The 24,229-nt window shown below is 43.0% G+C and overlaps 1 protein-coding gene and 1 non-coding gene across 3 annotated transcripts in view; both read left to right on the top strand.

Moving 5' to 3' along the window:
- The window catches only part of MTHFD1L (methylenetetrahydrofolate dehydrogenase (NADP+ dependent) 1 like), a 227,448-nt gene that overhangs the window by 64,410 nt on the left and 138,809 nt on the right, over window positions 1–24,229 (top strand). For both annotated transcript variants that reach the window (XM_064360573.1, XM_064360574.1), the window contains exons 11-16: window positions 1,050–1,223; window positions 10,312–10,448; window positions 12,218–12,264; window positions 18,204–18,311; window positions 19,184–19,258; window positions 21,803–21,905. In XM_064360573.1, the coding sequence (XP_064216643.1) occupies window positions 1,050–1,223; window positions 10,312–10,448; window positions 12,218–12,264; window positions 18,204–18,311; window positions 19,184–19,258; window positions 21,803–21,905 (644 nt within the window). The remainder of the gene's footprint in view (window positions 1–1,049; window positions 1,224–10,311; window positions 10,449–12,217; window positions 12,265–18,203; window positions 18,312–19,183; window positions 19,259–21,802; window positions 21,906–24,229) is intronic.
- Window positions 12,735–12,838, top strand: LOC135268533 (U6 spliceosomal RNA). Its single transcript, XR_010336845.1, has one exon. It is a non-coding gene; the product is annotated as a U6 spliceosomal RNA (small nuclear RNA).

Raw genomic sequence — 24,229 nt, 5'->3', positions numbered from 1 at the left:
TACAGAAACATCAGGGCCAAGGGGCTGACTAAAGTCCACTGAGGGGGTCATCTGCCCACTGCAAGGAGGCAGATCACAACACAAATAAGTATTCCGGGGTAAGTCAAGGAATAGCTGTCATCTCTGATGCCACATTTAAGAGTGGTTCACTGCTGCCTGCTCTCCCTGGGTTAGTTATGCTGCTGGGGGAGCAGGTGTGCCTTCCATCTCTCACTCACACACAGTCAGACACATGAATGGCCTGACTCCCCAGCAAAGAAATGACTGAGCACATGAGCCCCAGAGGGGTTCTCCCTGAAGAGTCCAGCGCTGCACATGCTGGTATCCAGACCACTCCTGTAAGATGAGCAAGGGTGGCCAGTAAAATAGAAGAGTTCAGTTACTGCCCAGTGACAGACGCTCTGGAGCTCCTACAATTTCCTGTCTGAACTTGGGCTCAGTTCACTAGGCCCTTTTACCAACAGTTATGTAATTAATTCAATATTTTGAAATATGATTTTAGACTGTAAATAGAAAAGAGAGGGGGAAGTGTGGACTCAGATGAAATAGCATTTCCACATTTTTTCTTTTCTTTTTTTCTTGTACTTAATCTCCAGTGTGATAGTAATGTCCACATTTTTGAAAAGCCAAGAGAAACATGTGGCCAGCCCAACAGGAGATGGTTATGCGATGGCCCTCTATTCATGGCTAACGAATACCGTGATGGCCCACACAGAGCATTTTGCCCTGCAGTGGAATTCCACTTTCAGGAGGTCTTTGGACACATTATCATATAAAATTCTTCTCCGTATGGCATAGGTGTTATGCTTCCACCTGGACACAATTCTAGGATCTTTGTGAATTTTTTGGAGTTGCATTTCTAAAATGATGCACCATTTTCCCATACACATTAATTGTTAGCAGTTGTGCTTTATTACTGCCTGGGAGAAAGGACCCCAAAGCAATTGCATTGATTTCATCGTTGGCGAGATGTGTGGCTGTTTTCACTCCAGTTGCGACCACCTAAGCTGAGACGCCTCTTGCCTCTTTTATGTTGTCTTTCCCCTCAGTGACATTGAGATTTCAAGAGCACAGACTCCAAAAGCTGTGGATGTCCTTGCCAAGGAGATTGGATTGCTTGCAGATGAAATTGAAATCTATGGCAAAAGCAAAGCCAAAGTACGTTTGTCCGTGCTGGAGAGGTTAAAGGACCAAGCAGATGGGAAATACGTCTTAGTTGCTGGGTAAGACGCCGTCTGACATCTACTTAACTAAGCAGACATATTTATGAAACTCTTCCCCGTGTATATCTGTCCTCATGCCCCTCAGTCCATCCTCTTCTCACATTTGACGTTTTGTCCATTTCATTTGGCATTTCTTCATTTGGCGTGAGATAAGTTTTTATTTTCTGTGCAGAGCAAATTCATCAACTCTGCAAAATATAAAGTCAAGTCTCAGTGCTTTGTCTTTTGTTTCTCATACTGTGTTATTTCCCCTGCTCCTCCTTGGCTTTTTAAATTTCATTTTTCATTATAAAAATCAAATCGTGAATCGAAAGTAAAATATTTTGAACGGAGCAGTTTGTTTTGTGCATTCTGCTTAGAAATAATATTTTAATGGAGAAGGTACAGATAATCGTGTGAAACATGTTTTCCTGTTAATATCCTTGATCTTGTTTATATATTCACATGACAAAAACCCATTATTTCCCTTTTCCTGCATTTCAAAACTAATGTTGGGCCATTTTCACTTGTGTCGGTTATTTTATAAAAGATACATTTGTAGTTTTTCTGAAAAGAACCGTTAGCCCTTTTTCTCTTCTTTTTTAAAAAAGAAATACATTCACTAGCTGAAAAGATGATAGAAAGCAAGTGATTTCAAATATTTATTTAATGTGACCCGAGGGAACATCATGGAACCATATAAATTCCTTTGTTGCCTTGAAATTTCATTGCAGGGACTTGCTTATGATGTATAGGCTAAGGCTTCAGGCACCAAAACCTATTTGTAAGGCAGAGACATTTCTTGTAACTGGACTTGACTCCTAGTTAGCCTTGTTTTTACATATTTAATTATCAGTGTAAGTGCTTTTTTCTTTATTTCTTTTTCTGGTTATAATAACAATGCAGTTTCATTTTAGAAATATTCTAAAAATTCAGAAAACAGAAGTAAGAAAGTAAAACATCCCAAACCCTAGCACCCAGAGGAAACAACTGTTGACCTCTGAGGACTGTTTTGACACTGATAGTCTCGCATCCATGAGCTCACACTAGGCATGCTACTCTATAAGCAGCCTGATTATTCAACCGTATGTCGTGTACTGAACTCCATGTGAGTGAGTATAAAGCAATGTTACCATTTTTCATGACAACATAACATTCCATCACTCACATCCCAGATTCCCTTTTTTTTTTTTTTTTTGAGACAGAATCTTGTTCTGTTGCCAAGGCTGGAGTGCAGCGGCACAATCTCAGCTTACTGCAACCTCCGCCTCCCGGGTTCAAGTGATTCTCCTGCCTCAGCCTCCTGAGTAGCTAGAATTACAGGCACCCACCACAACGCCTAGCTAAGTTTTATATTTTTAGTAGATACGGGATTGCAGCATGTTGGCCAGGCTGGTCTTAAACTCCTGACCTCAAGTGATCTGCCCCTCTCAGCCTCCCAAAGTGCTGGGATTACAGGAGTGAACCACTGCTCCCAGCTACATCCCAGATTCTTAAACGTGTTGGGGAAACGGGGGTTGGGAGAGTAGCAAAAATGCCCAGGGTGAGGGTGGAGATCCCATCTTACACATCTTCTGGCACCTCTAGTTCCATCGACAAGTGATACCCTGGCCCAGCCACTGATAATACTGAGTGTTTCTAATTGTTCAAATGCATTGATGCAGAAAAATAGTTTGAACATAGAATAGGGATGTTCCACAACTTATTTGACCAATTTTCTGTTGATGGGCAATTGAAGTATTCCCAATTTTTGCCATTGGAAACTGCTAGAATTCACAACCCTGGGCATGTGGATTTGTGCATCTGTTCCATTATCTCCTAAGGAAAAATCTCCAGAGGTGAGTTCAATTATTTATAACTGCAAATAAAGCAAAAATATCATCCAAAACAATATCACCTCTTTAATGATATAGTGATTTCTTCATATCCCCTTCCCCTTTCCTACTTTCCTCTCCTCTTCTTCTCTTGGTTTAGGTGTTCTTTTTTTTTTTTTTTTTGAGATGAAGTCGCCCAGGCTGGAGTACACTGGTGTAATCTCGGCTCACTGCAACCTCTGCACCCCCCCCAAGCAATTCTCCTGCCTCAGCTTCCCAAGTAGCTGAGATTCCAGGCATGCACCACCATGCCTGGCTAAGTTTTTTCCTATTTTTTTAGAGAAGGGTTTTCACCACATTGGCCAGGCTGGTCTTCCATCTCCTGGCCTCTAGTGATCCACCCCCCTCATCCTCCCAAAGTGCTGGGATTAGAGGTGTGAGCCACTGCGCCCAGCCTCTGCAGCTTTTTTGTAAGAGGGACAGATAGCCAGGGCCTCTCAGAATCCCTGAGCAGCTGGCGTTGTGAGGAATTCATTTTTGCTGCACACCTCACTCAGTTGTCTGTGGCTTAACCCTTCTCCCTCAGGCTTCCAGGCTCACTGCAGTTAGTTTCCTGAGTCCCTTTCCAATCTAGAACCCCAAACTTAATGTCCCTATAACTGAGTGCAGGGAAGTTCCTTGCTGATGGGAGGGGGTTGGCTCCACCTGCAGTCATCCCCTCTGGGCCTAAAATTCTGCAAGGAGCTACCTCTGGTTAGATTGGCTCTGGGGTCTCAAAGTTTGGGGCACAGTTTAGTCAGGGTAGCTTTTTTTTTTTCTTTTGTGGCGGAGTTTCACTCTTGTTGCCCAGGCTGGAGGGCAATGGTGCGATCTTGGCTTACCGCAACCTCCGCCTCCTGACCTCAGGTGATCTGTCCATCTTGGCCTCTCAACGTGCTGGGATTACAGGCATGAGCCACCATGCCCCGCCCCGGGTTGCTTTTATGGCAGTATGCTTGATGCATGTTTGTTTGCAATGAATAAACAAACTCTTGGCCATTAAGACCTTTAAAAAGCATTTGATTTATGAAATTGGTTCCCTTCTTCCAGGCTTCACGTGATCTTGGTAGGTGGGTTTGCTGGTTTTCTCACCCTGTTTAGATAGGAACACTTAAGGAAAACTGAGTAGGATGTGTTGTCCATTTATGAAGGAAGAATCATGCAGCAGATTTTCTTATCCAGGGCCTCTGCTTTACTCCATTTTGAGCTTGTCCATCAAATCAGAAATCCAGACATGGATGGCCCTGTCCTTAGCTAGGAACACAAAACTGATACTTCTCAAACAAAGCTATGATGTATTGTTGTCAGGTTGCTTACTTGTCATCAAAGTTGGGCCTCCAGCCTCATGCTAGAGAATGCTAGCTGGCATGGTTCTCAAGGGTTACAGCCAATGTGTCCATGGCTAGTAGAATATTTCTCCATGTTGGCTCTTTGCTAGCATTAACACGTATAATCGAGCTGAAGTTGGCCTGCCGTATTGTACATAGAAAAGAGATAAAACATGAATTTTCAAGATTAGATTAAACACCAAGAGATCAACGATTCTTTTTCTGAAATTGTGATATATATTCCTTCACCTAACAAAGGCCTTTGAAGGAACAAAAATGAAATCGCCTGTCTCTATTTTAAAAACTAAATTGGAAAAAAAACCACCGTGCAGGTAAGATTATGATATACGTATGCATTTGTGGCAGAGCTTGGAGGTTTTTAGGAAATAGCCACACTGGCTTTTCCCCTTACACTGGATTCTGTTCTCCCCAACACAATAAATGGTATACTTTTTAGGGCTGTAAACTATCGTCAATATCGAATCCTTTAAATGCTGAATGATTGAAATCAATTTAGGCCACAGGCAAATATTTTATCTGTAGTCTAAAGTGGGCCTGGCATGGTGGCTTGTGCCTGTAATCTAGTTACTCAGGAGGCTGAGGTGGGTGGATAACTTGAGGGCAAGAGTTCAAGACCAGCCTGAGTAACATAGCAAGACCCATCTTTAAAAAATACAAGCAGCAAAAAGCAGCGCTGGTTTAAAGCAGCATTTCTAATCTAAAGTGAAAAGGCAATTTGAAATAAAAATCACCTTCACATTTTTTCATTTGACCAGGTCAAGAGTTAGGTGGAAATGATGTTATCAAAGCATTATATATGCACTGTTACAACTTCTTTCAAAATATAAATGATCCCTCCATTAAATGGAGAATTATGTCCTTTTTCTGAAAGTCTTTTTTAATTCTGAAAATAATATTAGCTTATCATAAAAAACTTAACATAAAGAAAAGTAAAAAAAGAGATAGCTAAATCTCTTATAACTCAAGATTTTATTTATATATTCATCCTTTGTACATATTGAGATCATGCTATAATTCCTTTTTTGTCCTACCTTTTTCTCTAAAACTGTAACATAAATCTTTTTCCATGCTTTAGAAGAATTCAAATACCCAAGAAATTTTTAAATAAAACTAAATAACAATATATGTGTTATTATATATTTGACTTTATGTAGAAATGTGATTTAAATATATCAGCAATGGGATTAAAATATAAAACAATGAGGTTTAAAAAAAATCTTCTATTAATAACCCAAATGCAGAACAGATTAATTCTTTTAAAAAGCCGTTCTTCAAACTTTAGGATTTCTTATTCAGTCAGAATCATCTGCATTTCATCAAGTACACATCAGATGGTATTTACACCTACACATCACTTTATTTGCTTTGCCTGACAAAATGAAAAGTATTGGGAATTGTTCAGGGAAATATGCCAAAAGAATCTTAGAGACTCTTGAGTTTTACATATTTTCCCCGTTACACTAATGAAAAGGAATTTTGTTTGAGAACTTGACTTGGAGTGCAGCTGCGGGGCATTTGAATCTCAGTTTCCATCAGGCCTGTACCCATTTCTGTGCAGAAGTTTCTAGAATTTCCCTGAATTGGTTGGACAGAGCAACTAAAAAAGAAGCCTAATCTGATCTGGGAATGGACTGAATTTCACATTAAAAAAAAAATTAAAATCATTCACATTACTTTATCTTGTTTCTTTTTTTTTTTTTTTTTTTTCTGCAGAAGGCCAAATACCTGACTGGATTTTTACAAAAATGTTTCAACTCATTATTTTGGTACAATGTAAAAATAATCTTTACTGGCTTTTCTAAGATTTTGCTTTTCTACCTTGAATAACTGTCTGTGAGATTTTCTTTTATTCGTGCAGCTTGGAGAATAAAACACAGGTATTTAGAAGAAAGCACCTACCATGGGGCCTTTGAAATGTTTACCTAAATCAAGTGTAATGAGAAACATCACCAAATGCACTGTGGAGTTTATCGTTAGATCATAAAGGCTTTAAAACCCTCCCAGAGGTCGGGCGCGGTGGCTCACGCCTATAATCCCAGCACTTTGGGAGGCTGAGGCGGGTGGATCACGAGGTCCAGAGATTGAGACCATCCTGGTCAACATGGTGAAACCCCATCTCTACTAAAAATACAAAAATTAGCTGGGCATGGTGGCACATGCCTGTAGTCCCAGCTACTCGGGAGGCTGAGGCAGGAGAACTGCTTGAACCCAGGAGGCGGAGGTTGCAGTGAGCCGAGATAGCGCCATTGCACTCCAGCCTGGGTAACAAGAACAAAACTCCGTCTCAAAAACAAAACAAAACAAAACAAAAAAAAACCCTCCCAGACCCAAAAAATGCCTGGGATGGATGATTTCTGTTCATATGCTACTTGAGCATGTAGTTTTGGAGTGCGTGGTTAGGCCCATGGTGAATGGCAGTGGTACCATTCAACAAGATTCTGGGTCTTGAGAATAGTTCAAAGTTTTATCACTTCTCTCTGGATAAGCCATCTTTTTGACCTTTGAGTAAATTATAAACTACTTTCCAGATTATGTCCAAATGGTCACAGGTACTTTGACAATTTTTACTATAGCTGCCAATAAATAATACTCATCTTAAAAAAGGTGTTATTCTGGCTGGGCATGGTGGCTCACACCTGTAATCCCAGCACTTTGGGAGGCTGAGGCAGGTGGGTCATTTAAGGTCAGGAGTTCGAGCCCAGCCTGGCCAACATGGTGAAACTCCATTTCTACTAAAAATATAAAAATTAGCCTGACATGGTATTGGGCATCTGTAATCCCAGCTTTTGGGGAGAGTGAGGCAGGAGAATTGCTTGAGCCTGGGAGGTGGAGGTTGCAGTGAGCAGAGATTGTACGACTGCACTCCAGCCTGGATGACAGAGCGAAACTCCTCAAAAAAAAAAAAAAAAAAAAAAAAGGCATCATTCCATTGTCAATTCTTTTTTGCTGGTCTGTGCCCTGAACTGGTGATAGGGGTGCAAAGAGAGTGAGCATTGTCCTTTACCTCTAGCAAGTGTGTGGCCTGGTAGGCAAGAGAGGCACGTCAGAACGCTTATTATTCAAATTAACCATTTGAAAAGTTCTAAAATAATCACATAATCGATGCTCTAGAAATCAGGAAGGGAGCACAGACACCTGCTGGGAGAAGTGGAGAAAGGTAATGAACAAAAATCACAGTTCCATCTCTAAGCTCCCAAAGAAAAAGAAATTGGATTACCTTGGTCCTCATTCTTTTCTAAATCACCATTGATGATTTGGAATCTGAGCTAACGATACTGAGGGAAAAACGAAAAAAAAATTTTGATACCAAATGCAGGAAGGAGGTGAAATAAAATTTTTATCGTAGTTCTCCTTTTATTGCTCCCAATAAATACTTCCTACTTTGTGATTTTCCTGAATTGTATTAGTTGGCCGAAAGCTGAGCAGTCCTGTGTTTTTAATTAAGAATTGGATGGCTAGACAGTTTTGAGGAGGTCATCTCTGGGCGTGTCTGCTTTTGGCTTTCTCCGGCAGCTATGCTAGCATATCCTTGGGAATGAAAATGCAATCCTTCATGTGACACAGTTTAAGTAAACCACTTAGTCCTCTGCAAACACCAAATGCTCAATATGGTACTTAAATGGCACTGTGTTTGATGCCACAGTTTCTTTACAGGCTCCTCTAAGACGGTGATGCCTGTGGGCTTTTAGCTGCCCTTATTGATGTTGTATCCAAGAAAACAGAAAGTTGACTCCACGTGGAAGTATTAACATCTTTGTATAACTTTTCGGTCTTCGCCTTGACCCCACTCCAAATCTGCCATTTAGACAGATGCAGAGGTGACTGATAAGCCAGGGTCTTGTGGCTTTAGGAGTCTGAGGTTTCTTCCATGCAGCAGTATCAGGATAGGCTCACCGGCTTCTGGCCACAGCGGGTACCAGCGACCTCCTTGTTGCTGAATCCACCGACCACTGGGTCCTCATCCTGCTTTCTGCTTCAGTGCATTTGACTGTCCTGTTCTGGAATCAGTCTCATCCTTGGCCTTCCTTCTTCTCCAGGGTTCTCTTATTTTTTATTTATTTTTTATATTTTTAGAGACAGGGTCTCACTATATTGTCCAGGCCAGTCTTGAACTCCTTGGCTCAAGCAACCCTCTTACGTTAGCCTCCCAAAGTGCTAGGATTCCAAGCATGAACCACTGCACACAGCCAGGTTCTTTTATTTTCTAGTACACCTTCCTAGTTTCCTTTTGGACTCTCTTCTTCTGACTGCTCATTAGAAGAAAATGTACTTCACTCTTCTGTCCTTACCCCTTTTCTCACTCAGTGCACTGTCCTTGGGTGATCTTACCCATTCCATGCTTTAAATGGCTAATTATAGTTATGATTTCCATCCATGGAGAACCTGGTTAAGTTTGTTGACTGGCTTTGCCTCCCAGCTCTACTGCTCACCAGTTGTGTGACTGTGGGCAAGTTGCTTAAACTCTGTGCCTCAGTTTCCTCATCTATCAAATAAGGGCACAAAAATAATTAACCCCATAAAGATGAAGCATAGCACCTCTCCTGTCAACTGCCCCAGTCCATTCTCCGTTTTATCTGGTTAGCGTTTATTCATTTGTCAGCTCTCACCTAAGATGTTACTTCCTCCAGGAAACATTCCCAGATGTTCAAATCTAGTTAGATCCTTTTTCCACGTCCCCTCATGATTCAGTCTGATTGCCCTATTTTCCTGTCTTGGTGTTGGTCACATTTATCGAAATGGCTGATGTATTCAGATCAGCTAGAAGCTGGTGAGGGTAGAGTGGAGTCTGGCTGGATCATCATTGTGCCCCCAGGGTCTAGCGTAGTGCCTGGCTCTAGCAGTGCTTAATAAATATCTGCTGAATGAATGACTCATGGAATTGCAGGGTAAGATGATGCCTCTAAAGACATTCCTTCTTTCTGGTCACATCCCTAGGTTTTGTAGGTCAGAACTATTGGATTTGTTATGGTTGAGTATCCCTGACAACGTGGCTCACAGTAACTCATGGAAGACCAAATCGTAAACCCAAATGACAGCCTTTAAAGTTTTTAACGATGCTTATGGTGTGCTAAAGAACGATTTTATGAGGCTATACTTGCTAATGTAATAGGCTCTCTTCAGCACCCAATACTGTGATGTTATGAACACGGGAATATTTGGTGTTACAGAGTGTTGTCATCAGCAGTAAGCTTCTCAAGAGCAGAAGTTTCCGCCGTAGGATACACCAGGGCTTTGGCTCTGAGTATTTGAAGGACTGTCATATAGAAAGGGATCAGGCTGAGTGTGTCGGATTCCAAGAGCTGGGACACAAAAAGAATGCAGCTGCCTTCTCTTTAGAACAAAGAACTTTCGAACGGTAACAGCTGTCTGGAAATGAGTGGGCCACCCTGGAGGTCAAGACCTTATCACATCTGTGTTCAAGCGTGGCAGGGAGAACTCCTGGGCAGGGATATCTGGGAGGAGAAGGACAAGTGTGGGCTTTAGGGTCCCTTCTAATCCTGAGAGTCTGGCAGTGCCCTACTCACCCAAGGCCCTGTGCCCACACTGCCCCAGTAAATGCCTCAGGAATAGCAAGTGCTACATATTCGTCAGCAAGAAATGCCATCATCAGCTTAATAATCTAAGCCATTTGGATGAATGGTTTTATGGCCTTTCTTGAAATTGATGTTGTTATTGGCACGGCCCAGTAACATTTCCTTTTTTGGTCTCTTGGTAAAGGTGTGTCTGTATCTTGACTTTGGCTTATGCCTGGCCTGTGTGATGTGTGTAGACTGTAGTAGCCTGAGAAAATTAAATTATGGAGTGCATTTTGGAATGAGCACCCTCACATTTGATTCTGGTGTCTTAGGCTGGCTTTGCCTACGTTGTCTAGGAAATATTAAATTCAGCCTTTCCCCTCAAACTCAGGATCACGCCCACGCCTCTTGGAGAAGGGAAGAGCACCGTTACCATTGGGCTTGTGCAGGCTCTGACGGCACACCTGAATGTCAACTCCTTTGCCTGTCTGAGGCAACCTTCCCAAGGACCGACGTTTGGAGTGAAAGGTACTGTCTTTAACAACTGGTGTACTTTTCAGGGCAAAGTTGGGGGGAGAAAATTTTAAAAAGAACATCGTCAACAGATACAGAGTTAAGACTTTTCAAGGGGACCTGGCACATTTCTTTGCTGCACACTCAGTACATGGGGGTCACCCCATGTTGGGCCCTGGGCATGACAATGAGCAGTGGGGGCTGCCAGGGCTTCCCTGGACCCCTCAGGAGCCTATTCCTGAGGCTGCGTTGCTCAAGGCTCCCACCTCGAGTGCAGCCTCGCATGTTATCAGGGCCGTCTTTGCCAAGTGGTCTTGAAACACTGCCATGCATATCGGTGTTTGATCATCCCAGTTCCGGGGAAAGGTCTTTCCCTCTGCTTTAGTCTTGGCTCATTGGAATTGCTGTGTGGGGCCTGCAGAGCTCTCTGGAGACCAACTGGCTGTGGACAGCGAGTTGTGATGAAATTCCGCTCTGGCTGTGGTTGGGCTGATATCTGGCACCTTCCCATTCATTACTCCTTCTTCCATGATTTATCATGAAATCATTCCTTAGCTCACTTTACAATCCTGTTTATGGCTAAAATTACAGTTTGTTCTTGGCACTTTGTGTTTTTTTTTAACAATATTATATTTATATTACTGTTAACAAATATGAATAACTCTTATCTCATTAAGTACTGATAACTCATAGCATGTCATGCATCATGTAGCAAAATGAACACTAGAGTGGGAGCAAGAAGGCCAAGGTTTTGGTCACAGCCGTGTTTTCTACCGCGGTGTGACCCTGGGCAACTTGAGCCAGTCCCAACCTCTCGGAGCCGCATCTCTGAAAGTGTAAACCGCTGAGAGCGGCACCAGGCTCACCCAGTTGTTGTGACGATCAAACGAGAAAGCACTTAAAGAGCGAGGATGCTGTCAATTGATACACACATTGGCGGCGTCGTTCCTGTTTTAAGAAAGAGAAGTTCTTTTACTCCCATAACCAACATTTTGAGGGATAAACAGCATGACAAGTCTTACATACTATTATCTGAAATAAATTGAAGTTTATAATTTACTTATCTGAGGTGGCTATGTGGTGGGTTTTTTTTTTTTTTTTTTTTTTTTTTTGGTTTGTTTTGAGACAGTCTTGCTTGGTCACCTAGGCTGGAGTGCAGTGGCGTAGTCTCAGCTCCCTCCAACCTCCGCCTCCTGGGTTCAAGTGATTTTCCAGCCTCAGCCTCCCAAGTAGCTGGGATTATAGGCACCCACCACCACGCCCAGCTAATTTTCATATTTTTAATAGAAATGGGGTTTCACCATGTTGGCCAGGCTGGTCTCGAACTCCTGACCTCAAGTGATCTGCCCGCCTCAGCCTACCTAAGTGCTGGGATTACAGGCGTGAACCACCTCACCCAGCCACAGTGGATTTTTTTTAAACAAAGTTTTCTGAAACATGAAAGCGTGTACAATTGATTTAGATAAAGCATAGTCACAGAGACCTAATAATAAATTAACAAAATAATCTCATATCCTGGTATGATAGCTGCTCTATTATTTTTACCTTTTTTTTTTTTAAGAAAGGAAATGGAGGTCCTTAAGCTGCATAGTTAGACAAAGTATCAACTTTTTTTTTTCTGTTCTGCTTGGACATAACCATTAATGTCTCTCACTGCCTTTCATTACTTCATCTTGAGTGTGACGCCTCTCTGTTGGGGTTGGGGAGCTGCGTCCCTCAGGCTGTGTCCATGTGGCAGGTGTACTTGGTGACCCGTTTGAAATGCCACTTGCTCTGTTGTTTAGGAGGAGCCGCCGGTGGTGGATATGCCCAGGTCATCCCCATGGAGGAGGTAAGACCTTGAAGAGGTGCGGGTCAGGTATCACTATATTTCCTTCCTGACATCTGTCCTCTGCTCCCTCCACACAGGCCCACAGACCCTCATCCACAGTCCCAAAGTCCTCAAGGCTCTAAAACCCCAAAATGTTTGCCTGACTCATGCAGTGGCACACCCTGGCATTTGCTGTGGTGAGCTTTATGTGGATTTCGTCTGTGCTAGTTGGCGTGAATATTCATACCTATTGCTGTAGAAAAATTAGTTTTGATTAACAGGTGCTGACTGAACCCCTGCTTGGGGTGTTTTATAAATAAACTACATGTAAATCACACCGCCTTTCTAAACTCCAAAAAATTCTGAATCCTGAAACCCTGCTGGCCTTGCGGGTCTGGATGAGAGAATGTGCGTCTGTGCCTCCCTCGGTCACCTGCTGTACTGCCAAGTTCACAAAGACCTAATGCTTCCCCCTGTCAGTTCAGGCTCCAGTGCGACCCTTGGCAGCACAAATATTAAAACTGGAATGACACAGAGATTAGCATGGTCCCTGCATAAAGATGACATGCAAATTTGTGAAGTGTCCCATTTAAAAAAAAAAAAGGACTCCAAAATAAAAGAGTTCCAGAGGATAATGGGCAAAAATAACTGATGTTGTTAATTCTTCCTTTTCTAAAACGCCCCCTGCCTTCTGCATTACCTCTTCATCGCCTGTAACTAACTAGTGATCAGTTCACTTCTACTCTCTGCATCAGCCTCACCGTTCAGGCCCTGGGCGAGCTTCTGAAACCCAAATCTGAACAGGTCACTTTCCTATTCTGTGATTTCTCCTGTCACCTGTCACCCTTCAGTACAGCACAGGAGGCCCCTGTGGCCGGTTGCCCCTGCTTCCCTGTTTGCAGGTCCCCACCTGCCTTCTTTTCTCCCCTGGGTCCATCTCCTTGCAGATTATTATTTTTTTTAAGAGATGGGGTTTCTCCATGTTGGCCAGGCTGGTCTTGAACTCCTGACCTCAGGTGATCCACCCACCTTAGCCTCCTAAAGTGCTGGGATTACAGGTGTAAGCCACCGCACCCGGCCCTTTTTTTTTTTTTTTTTTTTGAGACAGAGTTTTGCTTTGTTGCCCAGGCTGGAGTGCAGTGCACAACCTTGGCTCACTGTAACCTCTGCCTCCTGGGTTCAAGCAATTCTTATGCCTTAGCCTCCTGAGTAGCTGGGATTACAGGCACCCACCACTACGCCCAACTAATTTTTGTATTTTTAGTAGGCATGGGGTTTCACCATGTTGGCTCAGGCAGTCCGCTGGTCTCTGCCTCCCAAAGTGCTGGGATTACAGGCGTGAGCTACCGCGCCCGGCCCTTACAGACTCTTTTCCTTTTCTCTCTTGGTTCCAGGATTTTCCCATGCCTGGAACATTCTTCCTTTTCTGTCCTCTTTACCCAGCTTAGGCCATTGCCAAGGTTCTGCTCTACCCTACAGATTCCCTCTGTGTTTACGGCTCTCTGGTTCAGTTGGCTGTGGCGAGTTGCAGGCCTTTCTTGAGGTCTCAGGTCCCAGCATTTAGTAGAGTGCCCAGCACATAGTACGAACTTACTAGAAAGTATTTGTTGACTTTAGGCCAGGCATGGTGGCTTATGCCTATAATCCCAGCACTTTGGTAGGCCAAGGCAGGCGGTGCGGATCACGAGGTCAAGAGATCAAGACTATCCTGGCCAATATGGTGAAACCTCGTCTCTACTAAAAATACATAAATTAGCAAGCCATGGTGGCACATACCTTTAGTCCCAGCTACGTGGGAGGCTGAGGCAGAAGAATTGCTTGAACCCAGGAGGTAGAAGTTGCAGTGAGCCGAGATAGCGCCACTGCACTCTAGCCTGGCGACAGAGCGCAACTCCAACTCAAAAATAAAAGGAAGTATTTATTGATTTTGATAAAAGAATATAAGTGTTTACCCATCAGGGAGGCTAAAAAGAAAATCTGTATAAACTTCAAGTACTGTGAGTGGGGTGAGAAAGAGTAGTCCAAGGCACTGCTGAGAAAAATTGTGCCAGGCCTCTGGTCTGAATGGGGATGGTTACCATTCATGAGCCAGGAAGACCCAGAACTAGGAGGCCAAATTACAGATGGCGTACAAGGGACACATGCAGGGGAATGGCTCAGGTTTAGCCAGCAAATTGGAGGGATGTTGGTGTCCTGCTGTTTTAGGGCATCAGCTGCGTGACTTGGAGGGGAGGGCTACCTTGTTTATTTCATTTTATTTTTTTGAGATGGAGTCTTACTCTGTTGCCCAGGCTGGAGTGCAATGGCGTGATCTCAGCTCGCTGCAACCTCCGCCTCCTGGGTTCAAAGAATTCTCCTGCCTCAGCCTCCCAAGTAGCTGGGATTACAGGTGCTCAGCACCATGCCCAGATAACGTTTGTATATTTAGTAGAGATGGGGTTTCACCATGTTGGTCAGGTCTTGAACTCCCGACCTCAGGTGACCAACCCACTTCTGCCTCCCAAGCTGCTGGGATTACAGGCATGAGCCACAGCATCCAGCCGAGAGGACTACCTTATGATGGTTGAGTGGGCCAGACACAAGCAGTTTGTTCCTTGAAGCTGAGTGCCTACAGTCTCTTCTTCATCTGTATCCTCCCAGCTCTGAGCACCGTGCCTGACACTTAGTGGATGTTTGTTGACTGAGTGCCATGCACAGCCAGTGTGTACTGGATGGAACGTGATAAATCACCATATGGGAAAATGTTAGAATAAATTCCAGATGGACTGAGGGATTGAAAGTGAAAATACTATGACTGGAAGGATGGGAAGGAGCCGGCCTTATGAAGAGTGAGGGAGAGCATTCAGCCAGTGGGAACTGCTGTGGGGAAAGCCCTGAGGGAGGAAAGGGCTTGGCCTGTTCCGGGAACTGGAGGACACCAGGGTGGCTGGAGCCCCGTGGGCCGGCAGGAGTGGGGGTTGAGGTAGAGAAGTGTGCAGGCGCCAGCTCTGTCGCGCGATTGCGATTTGTAGCCAAGAACCTGGATTTCATTTGAAGTTCCAAGGTCAGCTATTGAAGGGATCTTGACAAATAACATGATGCAGATTGAGTTTTATTAAAATTACCCGATCTTCTGTGTGATGAAGGGACCAGGGCGCCTCAGTAGACACGTTGGATCCAGGAAGAAGACTGTGGAAGTAGCCCAGGGAAAGATGGCAGTAGCTTGGCCCAGGATGAGGTCAGTGAGGATGGAAAAGAGCAAAAAGCAACATAAACGTTGTTTGCTGATGTTTGCATGATCAGATGGTCAGATGTGGTGGAGTGTGGTAGTAAGAAGGAGGGAGTCAGTTTAGAGGCCTATGGAATATGCAGGTAGACATCAAGTAGACAGTTGGAAAGAAAACTTACATTCCAGCTGTAAAATGGCCAAAGGGTTCAATAGAAACATCAAAAAAAAAAATATTATTAGCTAAATGAATATTCATCTTCACTAACAATCAAGTAAATAAATCTACATTAAAACTGCTATTGGCTGGGTACAGTGGCTCATGCCTGTAATCTCAGCACTTTGGGAGGCCAAGGTGAGTGAATCACAATGTCAGGAGTTCGAGACCAGCCTGGCCAACATTGTGAAACCCCGGCTCTACTAAAAATAAAAAAATTACCTGGACATAGTGGTGCACACCTGTAATCCCAGCTACTCAGGAGGCTGAGGTAGGAGAATCACTTGAACCCGGGAGACGGACGGTGCAGTGAACCGAGATTACACTACTGCACTTTAGGCCAGGCAACAGAGTAAGACTCCATCTCAAAACCAAACCAAACCACTATCAGTTACCATTTTACTTGTCAAATTGACAAAATTGGATTCTTCAAAATAGTTATGATACCAAATTTTGGGAAAGAGATTGAAACGGACTCCCACACACTGTTGGAAAGTGTACATTGAGGAAAACACATCTGGAAGAAGGCTAGAAATATGTATTAAGTGCTTTGCCATGCATATCCTTTGGCCGAATAAATTCATTTTTAGTGTACCCTAAGAAAAATATGAATATATGAGAAAATAGATAATTTTAAATTAAATATACCTTCACATAGTTTATAACATTAAAAAATGGGGAGATAATAATAGGATCTCAAGTTAACTATTTTGAAGACTAATGATGTAAAAATGCTGGCTATATTGAGAGGGTAAGAGCTAAACTATAAACTGTTCTGGTGTTATGATACCAATATTTAAAAGTACAATTATATATTTATAAAATATATATAATACATAATTTTTCATGTTTTCTCCAGTGAACATATTTTTATGTTATAAAGTAAAATTTTAACAAGAAAATATGAATATTTAACTTTCCAAGAAATAAGGAAATGCAGCTTCAAAAAGAATACCACTTTCTTAACTATTAAATTATTTCTTAGTCTAAAAGTTACTTTATTTCTGAAGTAACTGATCTACTACTAGTGTTTTGCAGGTGACACTTTATCCCTTTTAAAAAGCAATTTGGTGATATTATCAAGATCCCAAGGTCCGGGCTTGGTGGCTCACACCTGGAATCCCAGCACTTTGGGAGGCTGAAGCGAGAGGATCACTTCAGCCCAGGAGTGTGAGACCAACCTGGGCAACATAGCGAAACCCCATCTCCGCCAAAAAAAAAAAAAAAAAATAGAAAGAGAGCTCATTTAACCCAGTAACTACTCTCCTGAAAATATATTACTCACTAGCAATTAATTTTTTTAAAAAAAGGAAAATGTATTTGTGTGTATTCTTTATAACCGTGGCCTTCCTTGTAAAAGTGAATATTTGGTAGTGTAAATATCCAGCCTGAATATTTTGGTACGTCTACCATATGTAGCTTCTATAAACTATGCACAATATTATTATAGAAGTTTTGTAAAACTGGACAGCCCACCAGAAGCTAATCCTACAAATGGTAATCATGAGTGCTTATGAGACTGGAAGGAAAATAGCAGAATTAGTAGAGTCATAAGGGGTAAAATACTCTATTTCTTCAAAATTCTGTAAAATTTCATATTATTTTATTGTTACTGTTTATTTTATGCCCTGCCTCATTCCAAAACATGTTTGATGTGATACTATTTTCTAGTATTATAAAAATAGTTACTAGTCATATCTAGTATTCTTTTTTTTTTGAGACGGAGTTTCGCTCTTCTTACCCAGGCTGGAGTGCAATGGCGCGATCTCGGCTCACCGCAACCTCCGCCTCCTGGGTTCAGGCAATTCTCCTGCCTCAGCCTCCTGAATAGCTGGAATTACAGGCACGCACCACCGTGCCCAGCTAATTTTTTGTATATTTAGTAAAGACGGGGTTTCACCATGTTGACAAGGATGGTCTCGATCTCTTGACCTCGTGATCCACCCGCCTCGGCCTCCCAAAGTGCTGGGATTACAGGCGTGAGCCACCGTGCCCGGCCATATCTAGTATTCTTATAAAACAATGAATAAACATAAAGAGAGTGAATATAAGGAGACTCATCAGAATGTTTTGCCTTAACCTGAGGATGGAAGAATTTATGATCTGAGTGATTGCTCAAAGTTTCTTTGTTGTCATGTGGAAAACCTTGACCTTGATTTTCTCATTTAGGCATCCCTATAGACTCAGCTCATTATAAGGATATGTGATCTGCATGTTATTTTATTTATTCAATCCTTGAATTCCACCATAGTTGTTTTAAAAAATAGTCTCAGCTGGTACAGTGGCCTGGGAGTTCATGACCAGCCTAGACAACATTGCAAGACCCCCATCTCTACAGAAAATTTGAAAATTAGCCAGGCACAATGGCGTGCCCCTATAGTCCCAGCCTACTCAGTAGGCTGAGGTGAGAGGATTGCTTGAGCCCAGGAGTTTGAGGATCCAGTGAGCTATGATCATGCCACTGCACTCCAGCCTGGGAGACAAAGCGAGACCCTATTTCTGAAAATAAATAAATAGAAAGATATCTTATTTCTCTAGTTCAACCTTCACTTGACTGGAGACATCCACGCCATCACAGCTGCCAATAACTTGCTGGCTGCTGCCATCGACACCAGGATTCTGCATGAAAACACGCAAACTGATAAGGTGAGAAGGATTCCTTGCTGGCCATTTTGGGTATTGTATCCTGGAATTCCTGGATACTTAAGTAGTTTGTAGAAAGAATTCCCATGCCTGCAAACTCGGAAAGGTTATTCAATTCAATTTTGTGATTTTTTACATATCCCTATTTCCCAAGGAGAAGGAGCCATCCTTTGGTTAGATTCTCAAATGGGTTTATGAGCACTGCCAAGTTATTGAGAGAATTGTACTACGTTGTAAAATCCAAATATTATCTGAGATGAGTCATTAGTTTTAAAGACAGTAGGTAGACCAGTTCTCTTCATTCTAGCCGTAGGTACAATCTCTAGTCTATTCAAAGGGTATCAGACAGATGTCGTTTTAAGAATAATGTTATGTGGAGCTATATTGGATGTGCTGAAAAGACGTCAGAGACCCTTACTGGGCTTCTTGTGCATGCAGGTTATAAGTTAAACCACACCCCCAAAAGAGACCGCCCACCAGAAGCTAATCCCTCATAGACATGGGACATAGACAAAAGGGGTACTTTCTGGCATGTTTTACAACAAGGGTCCTCATTTTCTAAAATTAAAGTAATTCCTTAGTGAGTCTTTGCAGCACAATCCAGATACATCTTCATTTTGTAGTTGTAGCGATATAGATTAAGAAATATATTTCTGCAAACTCTTTGCAATGTGTGTTATTTCAGATCTCGTCAGTTTTATGAAAATGACAGAATTTAAGTCTACGTTGTTTATATTAGCCCACACAGTTTAATAGGGTCTTTTATCTAAACAGTTCAGTTATAAATGCAATGAACTTTTTTCATATACTGTGAATTGTCCAAGTTCATGGACAGTTAACTTTTGCGGGGTCTTATTTTTGTTTTGTGTTTTTAGGCTCTGTATAATCGGCTGGTTCCTTTAGTGAATGGTGTCAGAGAATTTTCAGAAATCCAGCTTGCTCGGCTAAAAGTAAGTTTCCAGTTAGCAATTCTTTAAAAAGTAAATATCCTAGAAACACATCAGAAAGATTGTCAAAACCTGAAATTTTCAATTTGATTTGATTCTGGTTCTCTGATATCCTTTTGGGTATTAAACTCTATAGAGACAGAACACTGGAGCAGAGAGAGCACAGAGTTCGAAGCCTGAAACCTGGTTCTACATGAAAGAGCCAGGTGGACAAATTAATTAACCTTTTTCGGTCTCAGTTTCTTTTTCGATGACATGAGCGGCCTGTTTTGCTAATTTATGAGTACCCTAGTCAACTGACAAATTAGCTGAGCACAGGGACACATACCTATAGTTTGAACTACTCATGATTCTGACATGAGAGGTTTGCTTGAGCCAAGGAGTTTAAGGTTATAGTGCACCATGATGGCACCTGTAAATAGCCACTGCACGCCAGCCTGGGCAGCATAGCAAGATCTCATCTCTTGAAAAAATTAACAAATTAGAATTTTTGGTGAGTCCTTCTCTTTCTAAAGTGAAATATTTTTATGAAATTTGTCAAATTTCTAGGAAATTATAAGATAACCTTTGAAAACCCATCTACAGTTTTTTATTTGTTTGTTTTGTTTTGTTTTTTGAGACAGAGTTTCACTCTTGTTGTCCAGGCTGGAGTGCAGTGGCATGATCTCAGCTCACTGCAACCTCTGCCTTCCTGGTTCAAGTGATTCTCCTGTCTCAGCCTCCTAAGTAGCTGTGATTACAGGCACTTACCACCGTGCCTGGCTAATTTTTGTATTTTTAGTAGAGATGGGGTTTTCCCATGTTGACCAGGCTGGTCTCAAACTCCTGACCTCAGGTGATCCACCTGCCTTGGCCTCCCAAAGTGCTGGGATTACAGGCATGAGCCACTGCGCCCAGCCTCATCTATGTTTTTGTTGCAGCAAACACTACAATTATACGTGCGAATGCCATCTTAATTCTTAAAACCTGCATTATCTTTTTTCTGATGATATTTGCTGCCTCTGATCTTCTAATCATATTGGTTGCTACTAGCTCTGTTTCAGAGACTAGAACATAACCCTAAATGGTATAACTTACAACCCCTGGTTGGCATTATTGGTTTTAAAAATTCACCTCCTGCTTCTTACTGAACCAAGTTCAGTGTGTTGAAAGTAGTGAGTAATTCCATCCTTGGTAGCTATAACAACATGCAGTTTCTGCTTCCCAGATCTTTTTTATGCTTCATCATTAAAAATCACTTTCTTTTTGTGTGCTTGATAGTCTTGCTCTGTCGCCTAGGCCGGAGTGCAATGGCGCAATCTTGGCTCACTGCAACTTCTGCCTCCCAGGTTCAAGCAGTTCTCCTGCCTCAGCCTTCAGTAGCTGGGATTACAGGTGCCCACCACCATGCCAGCTAATTTTTGTATTTTTAATAGAGAAGGGGCTTCATCATCCGTGTTGGCCAGGCTGGTCTCGAACTCCTGACCTCAGGTGATCCACCTGCCTCAATCTCCCAAAGTGCTGGGATTACAGGCGTGAGCTACTACACCTAGCCAAAAATTACTTTCTTAAGATGTTTTATTTACACAAAATCAATAGGAAGATTTCTTGGCCTGGCATAGTGGCTCACACCTTTAATCCCAGCACTTAGCCAGGCGAAGACAAGAGGATTGCTTGAGCCCAAGAGTTCATGACCAGCCCAAGCAACATAGCAAGACACCCATCTCTACATAAAATTTAAAAATTCACTGGACATTAAAAGTTTTAATGTTTTTTTTTCTCCTCCATGAATTAGGAATAATTTACTTTGAAATATAGGAATAAACTTAAATTACTGGTATTTGTATTTAAAAAGAACTAATGAACTGGGGCATCAGTTATATAGACAGCAGTTTATGTCTCTTCTGAGCAGGGTACATGGTGGCTGCATAGAGCAGCCCAAGGAGCCCCTGGTGAAGCAGCCAGCAGCAGGCACAAGTTGTAGTTAGTTGTATGCTGTCAATCCAGGACATCTTCACATCAATCCATTTCAGACTTTGTTACAAATTCCCAGTATCTTACACTTATAGAAGAAATCTGGCCCTAGGCATTTGTCTGATTTGGCCTAACCTACAATTCATTCAAAGTTCAGTTTAGTTTTGTTTTTTTTTGGGTGGGGTGGAGGCAGAGTCTTGCTCTGTTGCCCAGGCTAGAGTGCAATGGCATGATCTCAGCTCCCTGCAACCTCCATCGCCCAGGTTCAAGCAATTCTCCTGCCTCAGCCTCCCAAGTAGCTGGGGTTACAGGTGCTCTCCACTGTGCCTAGCTACTTAAAAAAAAAAAATTGTGTGTGTTTTTAGTAGAGACTGTTTCACCATGTTGGCCAGTCTGGTCTCGAACTCCTGACCTCAGGTGATCTGCCTGCCTCAACCTTCCCAAAGTGCTGGGATTACAGGTGTGATCCACTGTGCTCGGCCCAGTTTCATTTTTTAAAAGGCTTTACTAATCATAGAGAAAAGTAAATTAGAGGGATATTTTTGGTGACCTTTTCTTCTCAAACTTCTCACATTTTTTCTTCTTAATCATTAGAAATTGGGAATAAATAAGACTGATCCAAGCACGCTGACAGAAGAGGAAGTGAGTAAATTTGCCCGTCTCAGCATCGACCCGTCTACCATCACGTGGCAGAGAGGTGGGTGCTGGGGAGACGCCAGCAGGCTGATGGCCGAAGCTCTTAGATTAAATTCAGAAACTCACAGCTTGATCCTGTGCAGTGGTCTTCCCAGCCTGTGCTTCATATTCTCACCATTTATTTGAGTGACTTTTATCTAACCACCCTCTTCCCTTAGTCTTGCCTCCAAACAAAATTTCTCTCCGGGCTCAATCCCATCTACTCCTGTGTCTTCCAAATTTCCAAGGAAAATTACCTAATTTTCTCCTCAGTTTCTCTCATCTTTGGCCTCTTGTCTCTATATTAAGAAAAAACAAGCAAACTTTACAAAACGTTTAAAAAAGACAACACCTCCCTGGCTTTGTCCTGCTCCTCCTCCACCCACCATCTCACCTTCTTCTGTTCACTTCCTTACCACTGGCTCTCGGTGTGTTTCCAGTGCTGGATTTTCCTCCAAACCTGATATGTGCTTCCACCCGTTTACAAGGCTTCCCTCCACCACTTCAAATGCAGCCGGATGGACTCTCCGTCAGCTCCCCACCACCTCGACGTCCCTGCTTCCCTCTCGGCTGTGATGTCCGCTTCCTTCTCCTGCACTGGCCTCAGTCTTATAGCTCACTGTGGGACGGGACAGAGGGCAAGCACTAAATGGGAAGTCAGGATCCCTGAGTGTGTCTTTCCTCTGCCACTGACTCACTGTATGACCTTGAGCAAGTCGCATGCGTGCTCTTGGCATTGGAAATGGAGATGGTCACATACGCTGCACAGAAATACAGCAAGCACACTTCAAGTACCTTCTACGGCTGTAGAAATGTTCGATGGCATGGATTCCTGATCCTCCTTCCATTATTCTCATACCTCTCCCCTCAGTTTACCACTTTATTCTCACATTTGGAACATATTTATGAGATGTGCATTTTATAGCAGTTCCAGACTGATAGATTTCCTCGCTTCTGTTTCCATCCCCTAGTTCAGAGGGTTCACATTAACAGATACCCTCTTGTGGTCAGAGGTCTCCAGTGGCTCCCACATCCTGGGTGATAGAGTGGCCATCGCAGAGCTTGGCCTTCAGGACACCCGTAGTGGCTTCCCTCCCTAAGCTTCCTGCCTGCTTTCTACCCAGGAGGGCCTACCTCCGTCCTGCTGCCAGCCCTGGCTGGGCCGTCTCCATCCTGTCTCCTGCCTAGGCCACTCTTGCCCTCCAAGATGAGCCCAGGTCTTGCCGCTTCAGGGAGTTTCCTTCCTGGGAATCCACATACCCAGTCCATTAAGAATTTAGTGTTTTCCCACAACCCATGAGGTGGAGACACAAACACCAGAGACTAAGCCTTGGCTCTGCCATTTATGAGCTGTACAACTTTGGATAGACGACTGATTCAGTTTCCTCATCTTTAAAATATAATCATAATTCCAGCTTCCAAGCTAGGGTGCTTCACTGAAACACGAGCATCCTTTCCTGACCCGAAAGCTGTGCCCACACGATCAACAGAAGTCACTTTGGTGATAGTTGTATTGAATAGTGTTTTTTTTTTTCTTTCTTTTTTTGAGACATAATCTCGCTCTGTCACCCAGGCTGGAATGCGGTGGCACGATCTCGGCTCATTGCAACCTCCACCTCCTGGGTTCAAGTGATTCTTCTGCCTCAGCCTCCTGAGTAGCTGGGACTACAGGCGCACGCCAACATGCCTGGCTAATTTTTGTATTTTTATTAGAGATAGGGTTTCACCATGTTGGCCAGGCTGGTCTTGAACTCCTGACCTCGTGATCCACCCACCTCGGCCTCCCAAAATGCTGGGATTACAGGCGTAAGCCACAGTGCCCGGCCTGAGTAGGGTTTTTTTGTTTGTTTGTTTTTGTTTTGAGACAGAGTCTCATTTGCTTTGTCACCCAGGCTGAAGTGCAGTGGCATGATCTCGGCTCACTGCAACCTCTACCTCACTGGCTCTGTCAGTTCTCCTGCCTCAGTCTCACGAGTAGCTGAGATTACAGGCACACACCACCACACATGGCTAATTTTTGTATTTTTAGTAGATACGGGGCTTCACCATGTTGGCCAGGCTGATCTGGAACTGCTGATTTCAAGCAATCCACTCACCTTGGCCTCCCAAAGTGCTAGGATTGCAGACGTGGGCCATCTTGCCTGGCTTGGGTAGTTTTTTTGAGTGTCTTTGTCTCCCAAACTAAAGTAAAATCTCCTTGGAAATTTTGTGGGTTTTTGTTTTGTTTTGTTTGAGACAGGGTCTGTCTTATTCTGTTACCCAGGTTGGAGTGCAGTGGTGCAATCTGCACTCACTGCATCCTCTGCCTCCCACTCTCAAGGGATTCTCCAGCCTCAGCTTCCAGAG

The sequence above is a fragment of the Aotus nancymaae genome, unplaced genomic scaffold, assembly GCF_030222135.1.
Source record: "Aotus nancymaae isolate 86718 unplaced genomic scaffold, 86718_ANA_hifiasm-v0.15.2.pri h1tg000040l, whole genome shotgun sequence".
Lineage (NCBI taxonomy): Eukaryota > Metazoa > Chordata > Mammalia > Primates > Aotidae > Aotus > Aotus nancymaae.
The sequence above is the reverse complement of the archived record's forward strand: the minus strand, read 5'-3'. Positions and strand labels throughout refer to the sequence as shown.